Source organism: Ostrea edulis, chromosome 2 (assembly GCF_947568905.1).
Source record: "Ostrea edulis chromosome 2, xbOstEdul1.1, whole genome shotgun sequence".
NCBI classification, from domain to species: domain Eukaryota; kingdom Metazoa; phylum Mollusca; class Bivalvia; order Ostreida; family Ostreidae; genus Ostrea; species Ostrea edulis.
Window position 1 is genome coordinate 107590109 of NC_079165.1, and position 19534 is coordinate 107609642.

The following is a 19534-nucleotide window of genomic DNA, read 5'->3' on the forward strand; positions in this document are numbered from 1 at the left end:
AAAAGTTTATTGTTAAATAATGATGAAAGTGAAGCTGATGAAATTCACATGACTGGTAAATGATAGGAAGCTGACCTTTTTGCACTTAAGGCTTTTTGGAAGAGTTGTCTGCCCTTTGTAAAAATAAGAAAAATCTAATTTTCTCAAAATGTGTGTGGTCAATGATTAATTTTATTTTATAAATTCATAAAAAGAAAGTGTATGTAACTTTCTACCAAGAGATTAGTATGAAAATATAATTTGTTTTTAAAATATTGTAATAAAACATGCTTTTCCCATATACTTCAATGTTAAATTCAAGGTGAAATAAATCAAGCAGTAAACAAAATTTTGAAAATTCCTATGGTGGATTATTTTCATTTGATGAACCCTTCAAAATGATACCATGATTACAAATATTCCACCATCCATTTATTAGATATGAAAGATGGTCATTATGCATTGAATACCTTAAGATAAAGATACAGGCAGTCAAAATTTTGAATTTACAATTAAGATAAAGATACAGACAGTAAAATGTTTGAAAATTGGAAATAGGATTATTGACCAATCAAATCGCAGGATGCATTCTGTGCTGACTGTCTAAACATTAATACCACGTGACCAAATTTTCTAGTTCGCGATGTTATTATATTGCAAAATGTCATTCATTTAGTTCCTTAAATATAACCAGTTTGAAAACACCTGACAGTGTGTCACAGGTAGCGTTATCACTTATTTGTTATATTGTTTTCCTTCTACTGCATAACAAAAACTCCTTACAGGCCTGAAATCTGGGTTCAATGGAATCTGATCTCGACTGTCATCCATTCATCATAATCATTCAGATTATCTAACGTTTTGTCATTCATTCAGGGGTTATTATAACACTTGCAAATAAACCAAATATACGAGGGACTCAAGAAGAGCGAAAATTCCCAAAGGGTATGCTGATTTTGATTACAATAATAATTGTATTACCGAAAGTGTTTAATATATTCAATTTAATGTAAATTTTTATTATGATATGTGTAGGAGTATAGAACCTTCAACACTGTATGTTATCAGGATATTCAGAAATAATATCAGTGTAATGCCAGAGAAATCCTTACTTGTATTCTATGCATTTTTTATTTTAAAACAGTAGCTGAGATTGTTAATCACATAAGAAAAGATATATTTCATTTCTGAACCAAATATGAGGGTCAAAACAAACAATAGTCAACAAGAAAAACAGCCTAGGAGAAAGATAAATAATAGTTATAGAAACTACATGCTACGTGTCAGTATAGACTCAGTCGGTCAGACGTGCCTGTCAAATTCATCCCTCCTGTAAAGTCTGCACGTGATCATTTTCCCTCCCAGAAAAAAGCCCCACAAACTGACTGTGTTGTGGGGGGTTGGGAGGAAAGACCCAGAGTTGTGGAAAACTGCCGGTCATGCCGGCAAGACTGGCTTAATTTGGCCGTGACCGACATAAGTTGGTTAAATGTCGGACCGCATGACCGATGTTGTTTGCACCACCCGCATTAAGAAAAACACAAAATACCACCGCAAAAACAGCAGGAGCTGCAATTTTAGAGGAGAATGTTCATATGTATAATATATAGAATTGAAAAGTGCACTTGCACCTTTACCTATCTTCACAGTGTTAAGGATTTGTGATGTCATATGCCTATACCTTTACATCGTCAACTGTCCATTTACAGATTTTTTCTGAAGGAGTTGTAAAATATATAAGCAGAAGAAAATATCATAAAATTTGGCTGGACATTTTATTCTAAAGTCAAAATAGGATTTTAAACAAATATTACAGATCGCAAAGGGCATGGGACCGTTTAGATTTGGCCAATCTACAATGCTTTAGGTCCATTAATGCGTAAGCAGACCAGTGTCTGGTATTCGGTTTGGAATTTTATATGGTGTTTCAGAATACAGCATTAACAAAGGTTTGTAAATGATTGGCTGGGCAATCCCCAGTTGTGTTAAAACAATAAAGAAAGCTACAGAAGATCAGAAAGCAAGTTGTACAAATCCCAATGTCCAGCATTTCCAGTTAGTGATTTTTTTTTTTTTCAATCATGTATGTTTGTGTGGGTTTTCAGTTTGGCAGAATTTGGTTCAGTTTGGTCCTGTTATTCGTTGACTACACATTACCAAATGTTCTATGATCCAAAAATCTTTCACATAGATTGAATGATAGAAAAATTAAAAACAAACTTATTCTCCTGAAAGCAACATTAAGTTGTTTATATAATGAATTTCAATAATTTAAAGGGGGGATAATCACTGAGATACTGAGTCTGCACACACCCATATATTATTTTTAAATTTATAATTTCAAGTAAAAAAACTGCATCAAATGTGGTATTTTTGTGGTGCATGTCTTTTCTTAATCTATGTTATAACAAACAAATGGTTACACCAGAAAATGTGAAAGGTTGACAATTTTGTGGTTTGTCTGTAACATCCTTATGTAATGATATGCATGTATGAGAGAGAGAGACGTCAGAACTGTGTTTTGGTATTTACCAGTAATCACTGTTTGTGGCTTTATATCAATATCGAAAACTAATGGTTGTCTCAAAATGCTAAATATCTCGAGGAATTTTAGAATTAGTTCATGATAGAAAATGACACATCTAGTCAGAACAAAGCAATCATTCTTCATGGTAAAATTAGCATCACATTGTATCTAGTCACCAGAGTTATTGATTATTTTTATGTGTGTCAAATTCCCCCCAATGTGTTTTAGAGATAGAGAGTTTGCAGGCAGTCATTGATCCAGATTTTTGTAAAGTGGTATGGTGACTGCTTTGGGATTGATAATATTGAAATGTTTTAATTCACTTTATGGTCATGAAACTAGAACAGGAAATGGCTGGAGTACATAGGTGTGACTTAATTCTGAGCACAATTAATTTAAATTCACATTTAACATACTTGTTTTGACAATTTTCAACACCCCTACCCTCTACCTTTTGTATAACTAAAACTGTCTGCCAAGTGTAAGGAAAAGCGATATATGTGAGCGGATCAAAGGATCTAATTTTAATTAGATTCATTTTGCATCAATCATAATGTTTGTGATACTATCATAAGACCCAGTTTTAACTTTATCACTTTCATCTTCAAAACTATTTTATTTACAGGTTTACCACTTCAGAAAGATATTTCTCATTTCTCGGTAAGAACTTCCTTGTACATGTGTTTTAGGTGTTAAATATTTTTATTTTATACCAGGGCTGACAATTATTATCCCTTCGCACAACTAGTTGTGAAGGGGATATAGCATTGTTAATATGTGTGTGTCTGAGAGAGAGGAAGAGAATTTCTACAAGATACTCTGAATGTGTGTGTGTCTGAGAGAGAGGAAGAGAATTTCTACAAGATACTCTGAAAATGCATAAAACATCTGGACTAATCTGTCCTGATCTTCCACAAAAAGCATTTGGCCTCATTACACATTTATGCTTAACAAGTGGATTTATATACAGTCAAGCCTCATTATCTTGAACTCAATGGTACCACCAAAAAAAAAACTTCGCGATATCAGAGGATTCGAGATATCGAGGGTAAAATACTTAAAGAATAAGTGGTTGGGACTTCCGAATCACTTTGACATCTCTATGGTATTCGAGATACTGAAGTTCAACTGTATATTTATTTCGTAGCATGAGGGGATGCTCCTCTTAACATTGCTCCTATTGATACTTTTACCACAGTTATTATTCCTATATGTGTGTAAAAGAATAAAATACATGTTCTCGCTTTCAGAGATTGCAGTAACTCGGTGAATGGGACAGAATGAAGGGAAGCACCGCACCCCTGGTGGTTCCCGTAAGATGAGTAAGGCCTCCGGGGCAGGGTCTGACTCTGATTCCATAGACACGTCTTCCGGAAGCCCCATCACACCTTCAGGATCCAAACAAAACAAAATGGCCTTCTTCAGGAAGCAGAGTGATGCCTGCAAGAAACGCATGGACCATCAACTCTATCTGGTGAGTCACTGATGTAAAGGCCGCTCAGTTTTATTGTGCAAGAGATCTGAACTGGGGATTTAGTCACTGATGTAAAGGCCGCTCAGTTTTATTGTGAGAGAGATCTGAACTGGGGATTTAGTCACTGATGTAAAGGCCGCTCAGTTTTATTGTGAGAGAGATCTAAACTGGGGATTTAGTCACTGATGTAAAGGCCGCTCAGTTTTATTGTGAGAGAGATCTGAACTGGGGATTTAGTCACTGATGTAAAGGCCGCTCAGTTTTATTGTGAGAGAGATCTGAACTGGGGATTTAGTCACTGATGTAAAGGCCGCTCAGTTTTATTGTGAGAGAGATCTGAACTGGGGATTTAGTCACTGATGGAAAAAGGCCGCTCAGTTTTATTGTGAGAGAGATCTGAACTGGGGATTTAGTCACTGATGGAAAAAGGCCGCTCAGTTTTATTGTGAGAGAGATCTGAACTGGGGATTTAGTCACTGATGGAAAGGCCGCTCAGTTTTATTGTGAAAGAGATCTGAACTGGGGATTTAGTCACTGATGGAAAGGTCGCTCAGTTTTATTGTGAGAGAGATCTGAACTGGGGATTTAATCACTGATGGAAAAAGGCCGCTCAGTTTTATTGTGAAAGAGATCTGAACGGGGGATTTAGTCACTGATGGAAAAAGGCCGCTCAGTTTTATTGTGAGAGAGATCTGAACTGGGGATTTAGTCACTGATGTAAAGGCCGCTCAGTTTTATTGTGAGAGAGAACGGGGGATTTAGTCACTGATGGAGAAAGGCCGCTCAGTTTTATTAGCTCACCTGAACCGAAGGAAAGGCCGCTCAGTTTTATTGTGAGAGAGATCTGAACTGGGGATTTAGTCATTGATGGAAAAAGGCCGCTCAGTTTTATTGTGAAAGAGATCTGAACTGGTGATTTAGTCACTGATGTAAAGGCCGCTCAGTTTTATTGTGAAAGAGATCTGAACTGGGGATTTAGTCACTGATGGAAAAAGGCCGCTCAGTTTTATTCTGAGAGAGATCTGAACGGGGGATTTAGTCACTGATGGAAAAAGGCCGCTCAGTTTTATTGTGAAAGAGATCTGAACTGGGGATTTAGTCACTGATGGAAAGGCCGCTCAGTTTTATTGTGAAAGAGATCTGAACTGGGGATTTAGTCACTGATGGAAAGGCCGCTCAGTTTTATTGTGAAAGAGATCTGAACTGGGGATTTAGTCACTGATGGAAAAAGGCCGCTCAGTTTTATTGTGAAAGAGATCTGAACTGGGGATTTAATTTAAACTGATAATGTATCAGAGCATTTTTTTTTCAGGCACAAGAAAGTCCAGAGCCAATAATTGATATAACCAAATGTGAATTAGAAGAGGTGTGTATTGTGTTAAGTGTGAATTAGAATAGGTGTGTATTGTGTTAAGTGTGAATTAGAAGAGGTGTGTATCGTGTTAAGTGTGAATTAGAAGAGGTGTGTATTGTGTTACGTGTGAATTAGAAGAGGTGTGTATCGTGTTAAGTGTGAATTAGAAGAGGTGTGTATCGTGTTAAGTGTGAATTAGAAGAGGTGTGTATTGTGTTAAATGTGGTAGTATTAGAAAGTTATATAAGTGTGTTTAAAATCGTGTTAAATGTGGTAGTATTAGAAAGTTATATAAGTGTGTTTAAAATCGTGTTAAATGTGGTAGTATTAGTAAGTTATATAAGTTAGTTTGAAATAAATGAAATTTTTTTTAAGTGTTTAAGGATGGAGTCTTAATCTATCCAACTTATGCGAAAACATTTAAGTCTTATAGTTTATTCAATATTCTGAAACCATTTAAGTCTTATAGTTTATTCAATATTCTGAAACCATTTAAGTCTTATAGTTTATTCAATATCCTGAAAACGTTTAAGTCTGATAGTTTATTTGATATTCTGAAACATCTGATGTAGTGTATGTATTTTAGTTGTTTACATACTGTATACAGGAAGGAAATATTTGCTCCTACCTTTCTTTTTGTCCTTCTCACCCTCATTGTCAGTGGGAAAATCAAAGACTGGACAAATATATTCAAGACAGAGTTATGTAATCTCTCTCTTAATTAACACACACTGTGTCTGGGCAAATTTTAAATGGGGTGAAAAAAGATGGAGTGAAAATAACCCGATATACAGTATTTAGTAGCTATAGCAACAGAATGAAAATTTGAAAATTTTGATATCGTCTGCAGATGTCTTCTGCTAATGATATCGTCTGCAGATGTCTTCTGCTAATGATATCGTCTGCTAATGATATCGTCTGCAGATGTTTTCTGCTAATGATATCGTCTGCAGATGTCTTCTGCTAATGATATCGTCTGCAGATGTCTTATGCTAAGACTTCATAGCAGATCAATTTATATGATATAGACTGTGTTGATAAATATCAATCAACCAATCATATTGCATATAACAACATGAACAACAAAATTTGTGTTATTTTCAGATACCACCAATAATTTTCTCTCTGTGTAAAATTTTGAGTAAAGAGGTAAGATAATTTTGCATAGTGAATACATGTATTGTCATTCATATATATTTTTATCTTTTAAATGCATGAATAAATTTATTTCATAAAAGAAACCATCAATTTAGAGACTACCAATGAAAACTGTTCAATGTTTAATCAGAGTATCAATCTGTAAGCGTAATATAATGATTTTATTCGACAGGTGGTGTTTCTGATTTACATAATAAGCTTAATGAAATGTAATGACTTTATTCGACAGGCGGTGTTTCTGATTGACAATTGTAAGGTTAATATAAATTACTTTATTTGACAGGCGGTGTTTCTGATTGACAGTTGTAAGGTTGATATAAATGACTTTATTCAACAGGCGGTGTCTCTGAGTGACAATTGTAAGGTTAATAAAATTACTTTATTTGACAGGCGGTGTTTCTGAGTGACAATTGTAAGGTTAATATAAATGACTTTATTCGACAGGCGGTGTTTCTGATTGTCAGTTGTAAGGTTAATGTAATGACTTTATTTGACAGGCGGTGTTTCTGATTGACAATTGTAAGGTTAATGTAATGACTTTATTCAACAGGCGGTGTTTCTGAGTGACAATTGTAAGGTTAATATAATGACTTTATTTGACAGGCGGTGTTTCTGAGTGACAACTGGCTGGGATCATTAGCAGGAGGGAAGTGTATAGACATGAGAAGTGTCAGGGTAAGTTACTCTTATCAGGAAATAGAGAAAAAAAAACCTTAAATGACTTGTAGATTTGTGTAGATGTATGTATATATCATGAATATGCATGACAGTACGAAAGTGCAGAAGGAGGAATGCTACACCAGAGAAATTTGATATGGATGAAAAGTGGAGGATATGTACAATAATATGTTAAAAATTGAAAACTTTCAAATTTAATTTATTTAGTCAAAAAATGTAGTTTCTGCAGAGAGTAATATGAAAAAAATTAAAACCCCTGCTAGATTCGAACCCAAGACCTATAGATCAGTTGTTAAAACCCCTGCTAGATTCGGACCCACGATCTATAGATCAGTAGTTAAAACCCCTGCTAGATTCGAACCCACGATCTATAGATCAGTAGTTAAAACCCCTGCTAGATTCGAACCCACGATCTATAGATCAGTAGTTAAAACCCCTGCTAGATTCGAACTCACGATCTATAGATCAGTAGTTAAAACCCCTGCTAGATTCGAACCCACGATCTATAGATCAGTAGTTAAAACCCCTGCTAGATTCGAACCCACGATCTATAGATCAGTAGTTAAAACCCCTGCTAGATTCAAACCCACGATCTATAGATCAGTAGTTAAAACCCCTGCTAGATTCGAACCCACGATCTATAGATCAGTAGTTAAAACCCCTGCTAGATTCGAACCCACGATCTATAGATCAGTAGTTAAAACCCCTGCTAGATTCGAACCCACGATCTATAGATCAGTAGTTAAAACCCTGCTAGATTCGAACCCACGATCTATAGATCAGTAGTTAAAACCCTGCTAGATTTGAACCCACGATCTATAGGTCAGTAGTTAAAACCCCTGCTAGATTCGAACCCACGATCTATAGATCGGTAGTTAAAACCCCTGCTAGATTCGAACCCACGATCTATAGATCAGTAGTTAAAACCCCTGCTAGATTTGAACCCACGATCTATAGATCAGTAGTTAAAACCCCTGCTAGATTCGAACCCACGATCTATAGATCGGTAGTTAAAACCCCTGCTAGATTCGGACCCACGATCTACAGATCAGTTGTTAAAACCCCTGCTAGATTCGGACCCACGATCTATAGATCAGTTGTTAAAACCCCTGCTAGATTCGGACCCACGATCTACAGATCAGTTGTTAAAACCCCTGCTAGATTCGGACCCACGATCTATAGATCAGTAGCTGCCAAGTCAACTTTAATAATGAGCTACTCAGCTAGGCAATTAAATCTAAACGGAGGAGACGAATATTGCTGATATTTATATTTTCATCCATGTTATAAAAGGAAGTCGGCCATTATGACGATGTAGTATACCTCCTTAAGACATGGAAAGGACTAATATATGATAAGGACTTTATTGACCACCCAAATCGACATTTGTCATTCTGATTACAGGATTAATAGTATTCTGTGCACTAATCTTTGTACAATTCAGTCGTTATTTTTTATGAGATTGAATCAATGTAGAACTATGCCAATGATATTACAAACATTTTCGGTATTTCTACATAGATAGCTGTTTGTATAAAAGGTATGCTCTGTGTTTTCTGAATTAATTAAAATGCTTATTACAAATATAATTTTTCAAAACATGCAAAATATTATATCTCCATCTCTCCAAAAAATATAAGAAGATTCCTTCTTTAACTAAATTTGAGTAAAATTTAAGAAAATGATGTCAGTTTGGACCCCAGATACTCCAAATGATGGTCAATATCAGAGACAAATTAGTGTAAAATTTAATTTTTATACCCCCTACAACAAAGTTGTGGGAGGTATACTGGAATCGGGTTGTCCGTCTGTCTGTAGAAGCAATGGTTTCCAGGCTCTAAAGCTTTATCCTTTCTACCTACAGTCACCATATCATACATATGGACTGCCCATGGGACGGAGATGTTCCCTATTGAATTTAGGGTCAAAAGGTCAAAGGTCAAGTGCACTGGACATCGAAGTAGTAAAATGGTTTCCAGGCTCCAATCTGATTAAAACCAGATCCTGAGATCCGCTCACTTGGATCGCTACACTAGGATCTGACGTAACCCCATATAGGGTCACGTCCGCATGACCTTTCGCTTGGAATATTCATGAGAACTATCAGCCAGTCAGATTGCGCCATACAGACAATGATAGCTATTTAGGCGGTTCCTGGCAATTCGTAAACAAATTGCTGTAATCTCTCTCCCATGAAGTTTATTCCACACTGTAAAGTTGTATATTCTCGCATAACGAATTTTAAACTTTCGCAATAATGCCTAATCTATTCCGTTCATTCAAACAACAAAACGTACGATATGAAATATACCCAATTTAAATTAATTGTGAATTCAGATTTATTTATGAATAGGGACGGGTACGAATTGAATAGTTTTCAAGATGGTTTACTTAAATAACGCGAGGAATATAACGCCAGTCGACGTAAACGGTACATTGTGACGTCGCATCTAGCTGCGATATGCTTTCTTTCAAACAAACAATCGCAGCCATTTTCCTTGAATTGTGAACTCCATCGGGATTTTTTAGCGTTTGAATGAAAGAAAACCCGCAGAGAATACAGACGTTGTTTAAATCGCATGTTTTGACAGGTGTGCAGTCGTCTGTCAAACACGCAGCCATTTTTTTAAATTTTTTTTTTTTTGCATCTCTAACGTAAATAATGACGCAAAGGTTCATGGGAGAAAAATTATCGTTGGTATAAATCGACAGGGTCAATTTGATTGGCTTAACGAAAGGTCATGCGGACGTGACCCTATATGGGGTTACGTCAGATCCTAGTGTAGCGATCCAAGTGAGCGGATCTCAGGATCTGGTTTTAATCAGATTGTCCAGGCTCCAAAGCGCTATCCTTTCCACTTATACAGTTATCATATAATACCCATGGGACAAAGATGTTCCCTATCAATTTTGGAGTCCAAAGGTCAAGTGCACTCCTAGAGAAGAAACTACCCAAGGTTTTGTCATGCCTTTCTTTTTTTCACTCAGGAAAGAAGTAATTTATACCTATTAACAACATTCTTTTGGAGATTGGGGTAAGCGGGGAGTTTGCTCACAGTACCTCTTGTTAGTTTTGTGTGTGTAGGGGGGGGGGGGGAAGCCGTATTATGCATAGTCCTTTGTATTTTTTTTAAGGGGCTTTCATTCGCAGCCCCAAATATTTAGGAGTTGTTTAAAGTTTCCTTATATTTGCAGGTTTTAGACTTGCACAGTAACGAAATTAAAGTTCTGCCCACGGACATCGGAGACATGACCTGCTTACAGGTAAGTGTCTGTAAATTTTAAGAACCAATGTTACAAGATGAAACCTCATTTCGGTTATTTCTGGTTGGATTAAAGTTTTCGATCTTTTTAGTTGTGAGTCAGTGGGTTATTCAGCTACTTCTGGTGATGTAATCTGTATATTGGTATTGTAAAGAGAATATCTCGTACACTTTTGTATTCTGAATTCTAAAATTTCTGTAAGTTTTTATTTGAAAACATTTTTCCTGCAGGTTCTCAACTTGGAATGGAACAAAATTTCAGTTTTGCCAAGGAGTATTGAAAATCTTAAACACTTGCAGACGTTAAATTTGAAAGGTATTCCTTGAAGTAATTTTCAATTTAGAAGAAAAACATCTTTATCATTATAACTGTGATTCCTCACAGTTGTGCTGAAAGATTCAGCACAGATTACATTCAGTTGAACTCAACTTTTTGCAGGAAACAGACTAAAAGTTGTGTCTCCATTCTTGTGTGGCTTAAAAAGCCTACGGACCTTGGACATTTCAGAAAATAAGATCACCAAACTACCTTCACAGTTGTGCAATGTTAGAACATTGGAAACTTTAGTTATAGATGCCAGCACAATGAAATACCCCTCTCCAGGTAAGGATGTCTTATCAAAATATCGGAATACAATGTAACAGGCCCCACATTATAACCCTATACAGGTCTTCACCCAACCCCTATACTACTGCCTTAATAAAGAAACAGACCTCTCATCCGATCCATGTACCAGTCTTATTGAAGTTTGTATGTATATACCAAAAAATGTGACAGGCTCCATGTGTTGTAGTCTGATATGTCTGATAAGCTTAAATGACAGGTTTCTCACTGTTACATAGACTGTGCTTTATGTCCCCCTGTATTACTAGGGAAGGTTTATTTCTATAGTTTGTCACAGTTACAAAGGTTCATTTCTATAGTTTGTCACAGTTACAAAGGTTTATTTCTATAGTTTGTCACAGTTACAAAGGTTCATTTCTATAGTTAGTCACAGTTACAAAGGTTCATTTCTATAGTTTGTCACAGTTACAAAGGTTCATTTCTATAGTTAGTCACAGTTACAAAGGTTCATTTCTATAGTTAGTCACAGTTACAAAGGTTCATTTCTATAGTTTGTCACAGTTACAAAGGTTCATTTCTATAGTTAGTCACGGTTACAAAGGTTCATTTCTATAGTTTGTCACAGTTACAAAGGTTCATTTCTATAGTTTGTCACAGTTACAAAGGTTCATTTCTATAGTTAGTCACGGTTACAAAGGTTCATTTCTATAGTTTGTCACAGTTACAAAGGTTCATTTCTATAGTTAGTCACGGTTACAAAGGTTCATTTCTATAGTTAGTCACAGTTACAAAGGTTCATTTCTATAGTTTGTCACAGTTACAAAGGTTCATTTCTATAGTTTGTCACAGTTACAAATGTTCATTTCTATAGTTTGTCACAGTTACAAAGGTTCATTTCTATAGTTTGTCACCGTTACAAAGGTTCATTTCTATAGTTAGTCACAGTTACAAAGGTTCATTTCTATACTTAGTCACAGATCTTTACAAAGGTTCATTTCTATAGTTAGTCACAGTTACAAAGGTTCATTTCTATAGTTTGTCACAGTTACAAAGGTTCATTTCTATAGTTTGTCACAGTTACAAATGTTCATTTCTATAGTTTGTCACAGTTACAAAGGTTCATTTCTATAGTTTGTCACAGTTACAAAGGTTCATTTCTATAGTTTGTCACAGTTACAAAGGTTCATTTCTATAGTTTGTCACAGTTACAAAGGTTCATTTCTATAGTTTGTCACAGTTACAAAGGTTCATTTCTATAGTTAGTCACGGTTACAAAGGTTCATTTCTATAGTTTGTCACAGTTACAAAGGTTCATTTCTATAGTTAGTCACGGTTACAAAGGTTCATTTCTATAGTTAGTCACAGTTACAAAGGTTCATTTCTATAGTTTGTCACAGTTACAAAGGTTCATTTCTATAGTTAGTCACAGTTACAAAGGTTCATTTCTATACTTAGTCACAGATCTTTACAAAGGTTCATTTCTATAGTTAGTCACAGTTACAAAGGTTCATTTCTATAGTTTGTCACAGTTACAAAGGTTCATTTCTATAGTTTGTCACAGTTACAAATGTTCATTTCTATAGTTTGTCACAGTTACAAAGGTTCATTTCTATAGTTTGTCACCATTACAAAGGTTCATTTCTATAGTTAGTCACAGTTACAAAGGTTCATTTCTATAGTTTGTCACAGTTACAAAGGTTCATTTCTATAGTTAGTCACGGTTACAAAGGTTCATTTCTATAGTTAGTCACAGTTACAAAGGTTCATTTCTATACTTAGTCACAGTTACAAAGGTTCATTTCTATACTTAGTCACAGATCTTTACAAAGGTTCATTTCTATAGTTAGTCACAGTTACAAAGGTTCATTTCTATAGTTTGTCACAGTTACAAAGGTTCATTTCTATAGTTAGTCACGGTTACAAAGGTTCATTTCTATAGTTAGTCACAGTTACAAAGGTTCATTTCTATAGTGTGATGCACCTGTTCGTTTTGTTGTTGTAGATATATGCAAGCAGGGTACAGAAGAAGTTATGAAATTCCTATGCACTGGTAGGTAGTGGAATGTACTGTTAATACTGTGTCATTTTAACTTATCATCTAAAGGACAGAAAGTTCTGGCAGAATGTTATACGTCATTGTACACAGACTTATAGAGTGTCTGTTAGCTTACAAGATACAGTAGTATGTCGTGATGTTTCTTAAAAGAGTGTCTGTTAGCTTACAAGATACAGTAGTATGTCGTGATGTTTCTTAACAGAGTGTCTGTTAGCTTACAAGATACAGTAGTATGTCGTGATGTTTCTTAACAGAGTGTCTGTTAGCTTACAAGATACAGTAGTATGTCGTGATGTTTCTTAACAGAGTGTCTGTTAGCTTACAAGATACAGTAGTATGTCATGATGTTTCTTAACAGAGAGTCAGATGGAGTATGAACCCCCTTCCAAGTTCCTGTTAGATATTCTGGACCCTCCCAATTTGATGCTAACCCCCAAACGATCTTCTTTTTCTAAGGCTGTGGAGGAGGAGGAGAGTGCACTAAAGGTATTGTTCTTGATAGATACACACATTATATGTAGGAGTCCAATGTTACACACATTATGTAGGAGTCCAATGTTACACACATATGTAGGAGTCCAATGTTACACACATTATGTAGGAGTCCAATGTTACACCCATTATATGTAGGAGTCCAATGTTACACACATTATGTAGGAGTCCAATGTTACACACATTATGTAGGAGTCCAATGTTACACACATTATGTAAGAGTCCAATGTTATACACATATGTAGGAGTCCAATGATACACACATTATATGTAGGAGTCCAATGTTACACATTATATGTAGGAGTCCAATGTTACACACATATGTAGGAGTCCAATGTTACACACATTATGTAGGAGTCCAATGTTACACCCATTATATGTAGGAGTCCAATGTTACACACATTATGTAGGAGTCCAATGTTACACACATTATGTAGGAGTCCAATGTTACACACATTATGTAAGAGTCCAATGTTATACACATATGTAGGAGTCCAATGATACACACATTATATGTAGGAGTCCAATGTTACACATTATATGTAGGAGTCCAATGTTACACACATTATGTCGGAGTCCAATGTTACACACATATGTAGGAGTCCAATGTTACACATATTATGTAGGAGTCCAATGTTATACACATTATGTAGGAGTCCAATGATACACACATTATATGTAGGAGTCCAATGTTACACACATATGTAGGAGTCCAATGTTACACACATATGTAGGAGTCCAATGTTGCACACATATGTAGGAGTCCAATGTTACACATATTATGTAGGAGTCCAATGTTATACACATTATGTAGGAGTCCAATGTTACACACATATGTAGGAGTCCAATGTTGCACACATATGTAGGAGTCCAATGTTACACATATTATGTAGGAGTCCAATGATACACACATTATATGTAGGAGTCCAATGTTACACCCATTATATGTAGGAGTCCAATGTTACACACATTATATGTAGGAGTCCAGTGTTACACACATATGTAGGAGTCCAATGTTACACACTACACACATTATGTAGGAGTCCAATGTTACACACATTATATGTAGGAGTCCAATGTTACACACATATGTAGGAGTCCAATGTTACACATATTATGTAGGAGTCCAATGTTACACACATTATGTAGGAGTCCAATGTTACACCCATTATATGTAGGAGTCCAATGTTACACACATTATGTAGGAGTCCAATGTTACACACTACACACATTATGTAGGAGTCCAATGTTACACCCATTATATGTAGGAGTCCAATGTTACACACATTATGTAGGAGTCCAATGTTACACACATTATATGTAGGAGTCCAATGTTACACACATATGTAGGAGTCCAGTGTTATACACACATTATATGTAGGAGTCCAGTGTTACACACATATGTAGGAGTCCAATGTTACACACTACACACATTATGTAGGAGTCCAATGTTACATATTTTATATGTAGGAGTCCATTGTTACACACATTATATTTAGGAGTCCAATGTTACACCCATTATATGTAGGAGTCCAATGTTACACACATTATGTAGGAGTCCAATGTTATACACACATTATATGTAAGAGTCCAATGATACACGATACTGTAAATCTCGTGATAATCACCTCCGAGTTTGATACATATTGTGGGATGGTCTCATGATATATATCATGATATCAATCACTCAGTTTGGTATGGTACATATCATGATATGATCTTTAATGATTTATTTAGGAATGTAATGATACATTAATCTCACAATGCTCTATACATGTCACGATATTGTCCTCTCAGACAGACACATATCATGGTGTAGTCTTTGATGTATGTATATGTGGAAGAACAATGATACACTTATCTCATGATACTGTATATATCGTAATATTCATGTCTCAGTTAGACACATATCACGGTGTAGTCTTTGATACATGTATGTAGGATGTTAACCTCTGAGTGTATGATGATAATGGAGCTTGGTAGCAATGTTGTAGAATTCTGATTAAATAATCATTCTTCAATGCGTTTCATAATTCTTAAATTTCAGTTTCAAAAAGTGTTACATACATGTATTACCAAGACATATTTCGGTTCAAAGTACATGAATTTATCTATGGTTTTTTTAAAAGGGGTAAGTTATAATTAGTTTGTGTAAGTTTATTATTATTTCCTTTTTATTTTCAGAAAAATATTGATAGCTATAATTCTATAATGGTAAGTGATACACAAATCATTAGATAGCAATCATATATATATACATGTATTCATTCTATGAATGACTAGGAGCACATTAAGGATGTATGCTACACCAGAGAAATTCGGTATGGATGAAAAGTGGATATATACATGTACAACAATATTTTGAAATTGTAAACTTTCAAATTTACTTTATTTAGTCAAAAAATGCAGTTTTAGTAGAAAGCAATCTTTAAAAATTTTGAAACCCCTGCTGAACTTGAACCCGCGATCAACAATTCAGCAGTCAACACGCTAACCTACTGTCAGCTACTCAGCTAGGTAGTTATAACTTAATGGGATAGACAAATATTGCAGATATTTCAAATATTTTCATTCATGTTATAAAAGAAGAAACACAAAAGGGTGTGTGTCCAGTTTTGAAGAAAATTCAGTTTTGCTGCGGCAAGTTAATGGAGCAGCCTTCCTCTGTATATCCTACACTCCAGATCAATAAGTTAATGGAACAGCCATCCTCTGCATATCCGACACTCCAGATCAATAAGTTAATTAATGGAACAGCCTTCCTCAGCATATCCGACACTCCAAATCAATAAGTTAATGGAGCAGCCTTCCTCTGTATATCCTACACTCCAGATCAATAAGTTAATGGAGCAGCCTTCCTCTGCATATCCGACACTCCAAATCAATAAGTTAATGGAGCAGTCTTCCTCAGCATATCCGACACTCCAAATCAATCCAGTGTTTTAAAAATCATTAGACAACACACTTTTATAGATTACATGTAGTTTACATGTAATTTTTTGTACTTTCATTGTGATGGAGATGCTAAGAAGTGGTGGGATATATTTTATCAACATTATCATTGACAATTAGATAGTTTTGTTTTTTGCCCCAGAGATCAAAGATTTGGGGACATATTGTTTTTGTCCTGTCTGTCATTCCGTAATTCTGTCTGAAACTTTAGCCTTGCTAATAACCTTTGAACAGTAAGTGCTAGAGCTTTGATATTTCACATGAGTATTCCTTGTGACAAGACCTTTATTATACCCCCCGCAACAAGTTGTGGGGGGGTATACTGGAATCGGGTTGTCCGTCTGTCCGTCCGTCCGTCCGTCTGTAGACGCAATGGTTTCCGGACTCTAAAGCATTATCCTTTCCACCTACCGTCACCATATCATACATATGGACTACCCATGGGATGAAGATGTTCCCTATCAATTTTGGGGTCAAAAGGTCAAAGGTCAAGCGCACTGGACATCGAAGTAGCAATATGGTTTCCGGGCTCTAAAGCGTTATCCTTTCCACCTACAGTCACCATATCATACATATGGACTACCCATGGGATGAAGATGTTCCCTATCGATTTTGGGGTCAAAAGATCAAAGGTCAAGTGCACTGGACATCGAAGTAGCAATATGGTTTCCGGGCTCTAAAGCATTATCCTTTCCACCTGCAGTCACCATATCATACATATGGACTACCCATGGGATGAAGATGTTCCCTATCGATTTTGGGGTCAAAAGGTCAAAGGTCATGCGCACTGGACATCGAAGTAGCAATATGGTTCGGTTTGTCATGCCATTTGTTTTTTACACTCAGAAAAGAGGTAGTTTATACCTATTACCAACACCCTTTGGGAGATTGGGGTAAGCGGGGGGTATTCTTAGTGAGCATTGCTCACAGTACCTCTTGTTTGGGTACTAAACCTTTTGACATTGGTCATAACTTCTAAATGGTAAATATTAGAGCTTTCATCTTGCACATAAACATTTCTTGTGACGAGATCTTTCTACTGGTACCAAGATATTTGTCCTTGTGACCTTGGCTATCTTTGGAATTGGACATTATCTGGGGCATTTGTGTTTCACAAACACATCTTGTTAAAAAATGCATATTAATGCATATTATGTAATTTCATTTAGTATTTCTCCATGTTTGTAAAGCATCGAGAGTGGTATTTTAACATATACAGCGCTATATAAATTATTTATTATTATTATTATTATGCATGTTATTATAATCCTTTATAAATTTTGTAGGACAGAAAGAAACAGGAGAGGATTGAGTTGGAGAGACTGTTGGAGTTAGAGATGTTGGAACAAGCCCAACTGGCTAGCCAGGCCATGGAGGAAAAGCAAAGGTTTATAGAAGAAATGGCACAGGTGAGTCAAAGTGGCTTTAGGCTGGTAACTTTGGAAATACTGACATATAGTATAGTGTGTCTTTCACATCTTGGATTTATGTTTTAGGATCAGGATAAGATGGACAAAGAGCTTGAGACAATCTTCCATGGAAGAGGACAGGAGCGGAAGAAACTTGTAGAATACATCCAACAGGGTAAAGTTATTGTTCGTATTCATTGAGTACTTCATTTAGGGTTTGGATAAAGTTAGTTCTTTTATTTCATTTAGGATTTGGATAAAGTTACTTCTTTTATTTCACTGAGGGTTTGATAAAGTTAGTTCTTGTATTTCATTGAGGGTTTGGATAAAGTTAGTTCTTTTATTTCATTTAGGGTTTTGGTAAAGTTACTTTTCTTATTTCACTGAGGGTTTGATAAAATTAGTTCTTGTATTTCATTGAGGGTTTGATCAAGTTAGTTATTGTTTTTGATTGAGGGTTTGGATAAAGTTAGTACTTGTATTTCATTTAGGGTTTGGATAAAGTTAATTATTGTATTTCACTGAGGGATTGATAAAGTTAGTTTTTGTATTTCGTTGACAATCTCTACCCAGAGTTATCATTCCTTACACTCACTTACACCTCTGTTAACGTCTCAAGGGTTTTACAAGATTTTCGTAAAATGGCACGTATGCTCAAATAAAGTATGGTTTTGACTTCAGTTACAAAAATATACATAAATAAATAAATATTGAGCAGATGTCAAGTCTTTTTGTGACACAAGAAGCATTGATTTGGGTTGAAACGTGGATATATTGGGTAGTTCTATTGCACCAGGCCTATACATAGGTACATGAAGAATATATAGTAATGGAAAAAATCTACAAATAGTTGCTTGCCCTACATTTTCCCGATATTTTATAAAATAGTTCTTAGTTTCATTAGCCGTAAAATATGTGGATTTACATGTGGAATAACATTGTTTATTTTGAGACATTAACAGAGGTGTAAGTGAGAGCAAGGAACGACAACTCTGGGTAGAGATTGTTTCGTTGAGGGTTTAGATAAAGTTAGTTCATTTATTGTGTCGCCTGCGTTACACGCAGTGGCGACATATAGGGATCACTGTCGTCGTCACAAAAAATTTCTGTCACAGTTTTCTCAAGAACCACATGGGGCAACTCCCTGATATTTGGCACAGAGCATCAGTGTGGCCAACTGTTTTGTGTAAGACATTTTCGAATCTGTCGCTTATCAACTTCCTGTTTGCCGGGACTTAGAATTTTTTACAGGAAAAAAAAATTTTGCTGAAGATTTTATTTTATGATTAACTGAAGGACAGTATTTTTATGTACAAAAGGACAGTATTTGTAATTCCCATACTGAAGGACAGTATATGTGATTTCAGAACAGCACTAATTATGATTTTTCTTGAGAAACAGTAAATTGGATATATAAAAAGACAACAAGACTAAGCAGTAAACCCAACAGATAATTACTTATGGTTATTACCATTGTCTTGAAGAGGACAGTAACAGGTTGATACATATTTTCAAACATATGTTTTCATTCAGTCTACATTTAATAAATGTCTTAATTTCAAACAGATTCTCCCACAAATTCCATTGCATAATAATGTCTCATCTTTCAATTTCAATTAAGTTATCG

General features: G+C 35.5%; 1 protein-coding gene across 2 annotated transcripts in view; it reads left to right on the forward strand.

Annotated features, from left to right (window-relative positions):
• Positions 1–569: 569 nt before the first annotated feature.
• LOC125681574 (E3 ubiquitin-protein ligase LRSAM1-like) overlaps positions 570–19534 on the forward strand; it is a 32556-nt gene continuing 13591 nt past the window's right edge. Inside the window, exons 1-15 of one of the 2 annotated variants that reach the window (XM_056156003.1) lie at positions 570–701; positions 856–924; positions 3132–3166; positions 3757–3980; positions 5293–5346; positions 6439–6483; positions 7096–7167; positions 10366–10434; positions 10665–10749; positions 10873–11037; positions 13001–13048; positions 13413–13540; positions 15731–15760; positions 17785–17907; positions 17995–18082. In XM_056156003.1, the coding sequence (XP_056011978.1) occupies positions 3777–3980; positions 5293–5346; positions 6439–6483; positions 7096–7167; positions 10366–10434; positions 10665–10749; positions 10873–11037; positions 13001–13048; positions 13413–13540; positions 15731–15760; positions 17785–17907; positions 17995–18082 (1111 nt within the window). In that variant the 5' untranslated portion in view covers positions 570–701; positions 856–924; positions 3132–3166; positions 3757–3776. The remainder of the gene's footprint in view (positions 702–855; positions 925–3131; positions 3167–3756; positions 3981–5292; positions 5347–6438; positions 6484–7095; positions 7168–10365; positions 10435–10664; positions 10750–10872; positions 11038–13000; positions 13049–13412; positions 13541–15730; positions 15761–17784; positions 17908–17994; positions 18083–19534) is intronic. The other variant, XM_056156004.1, reaches the window with a different exon arrangement.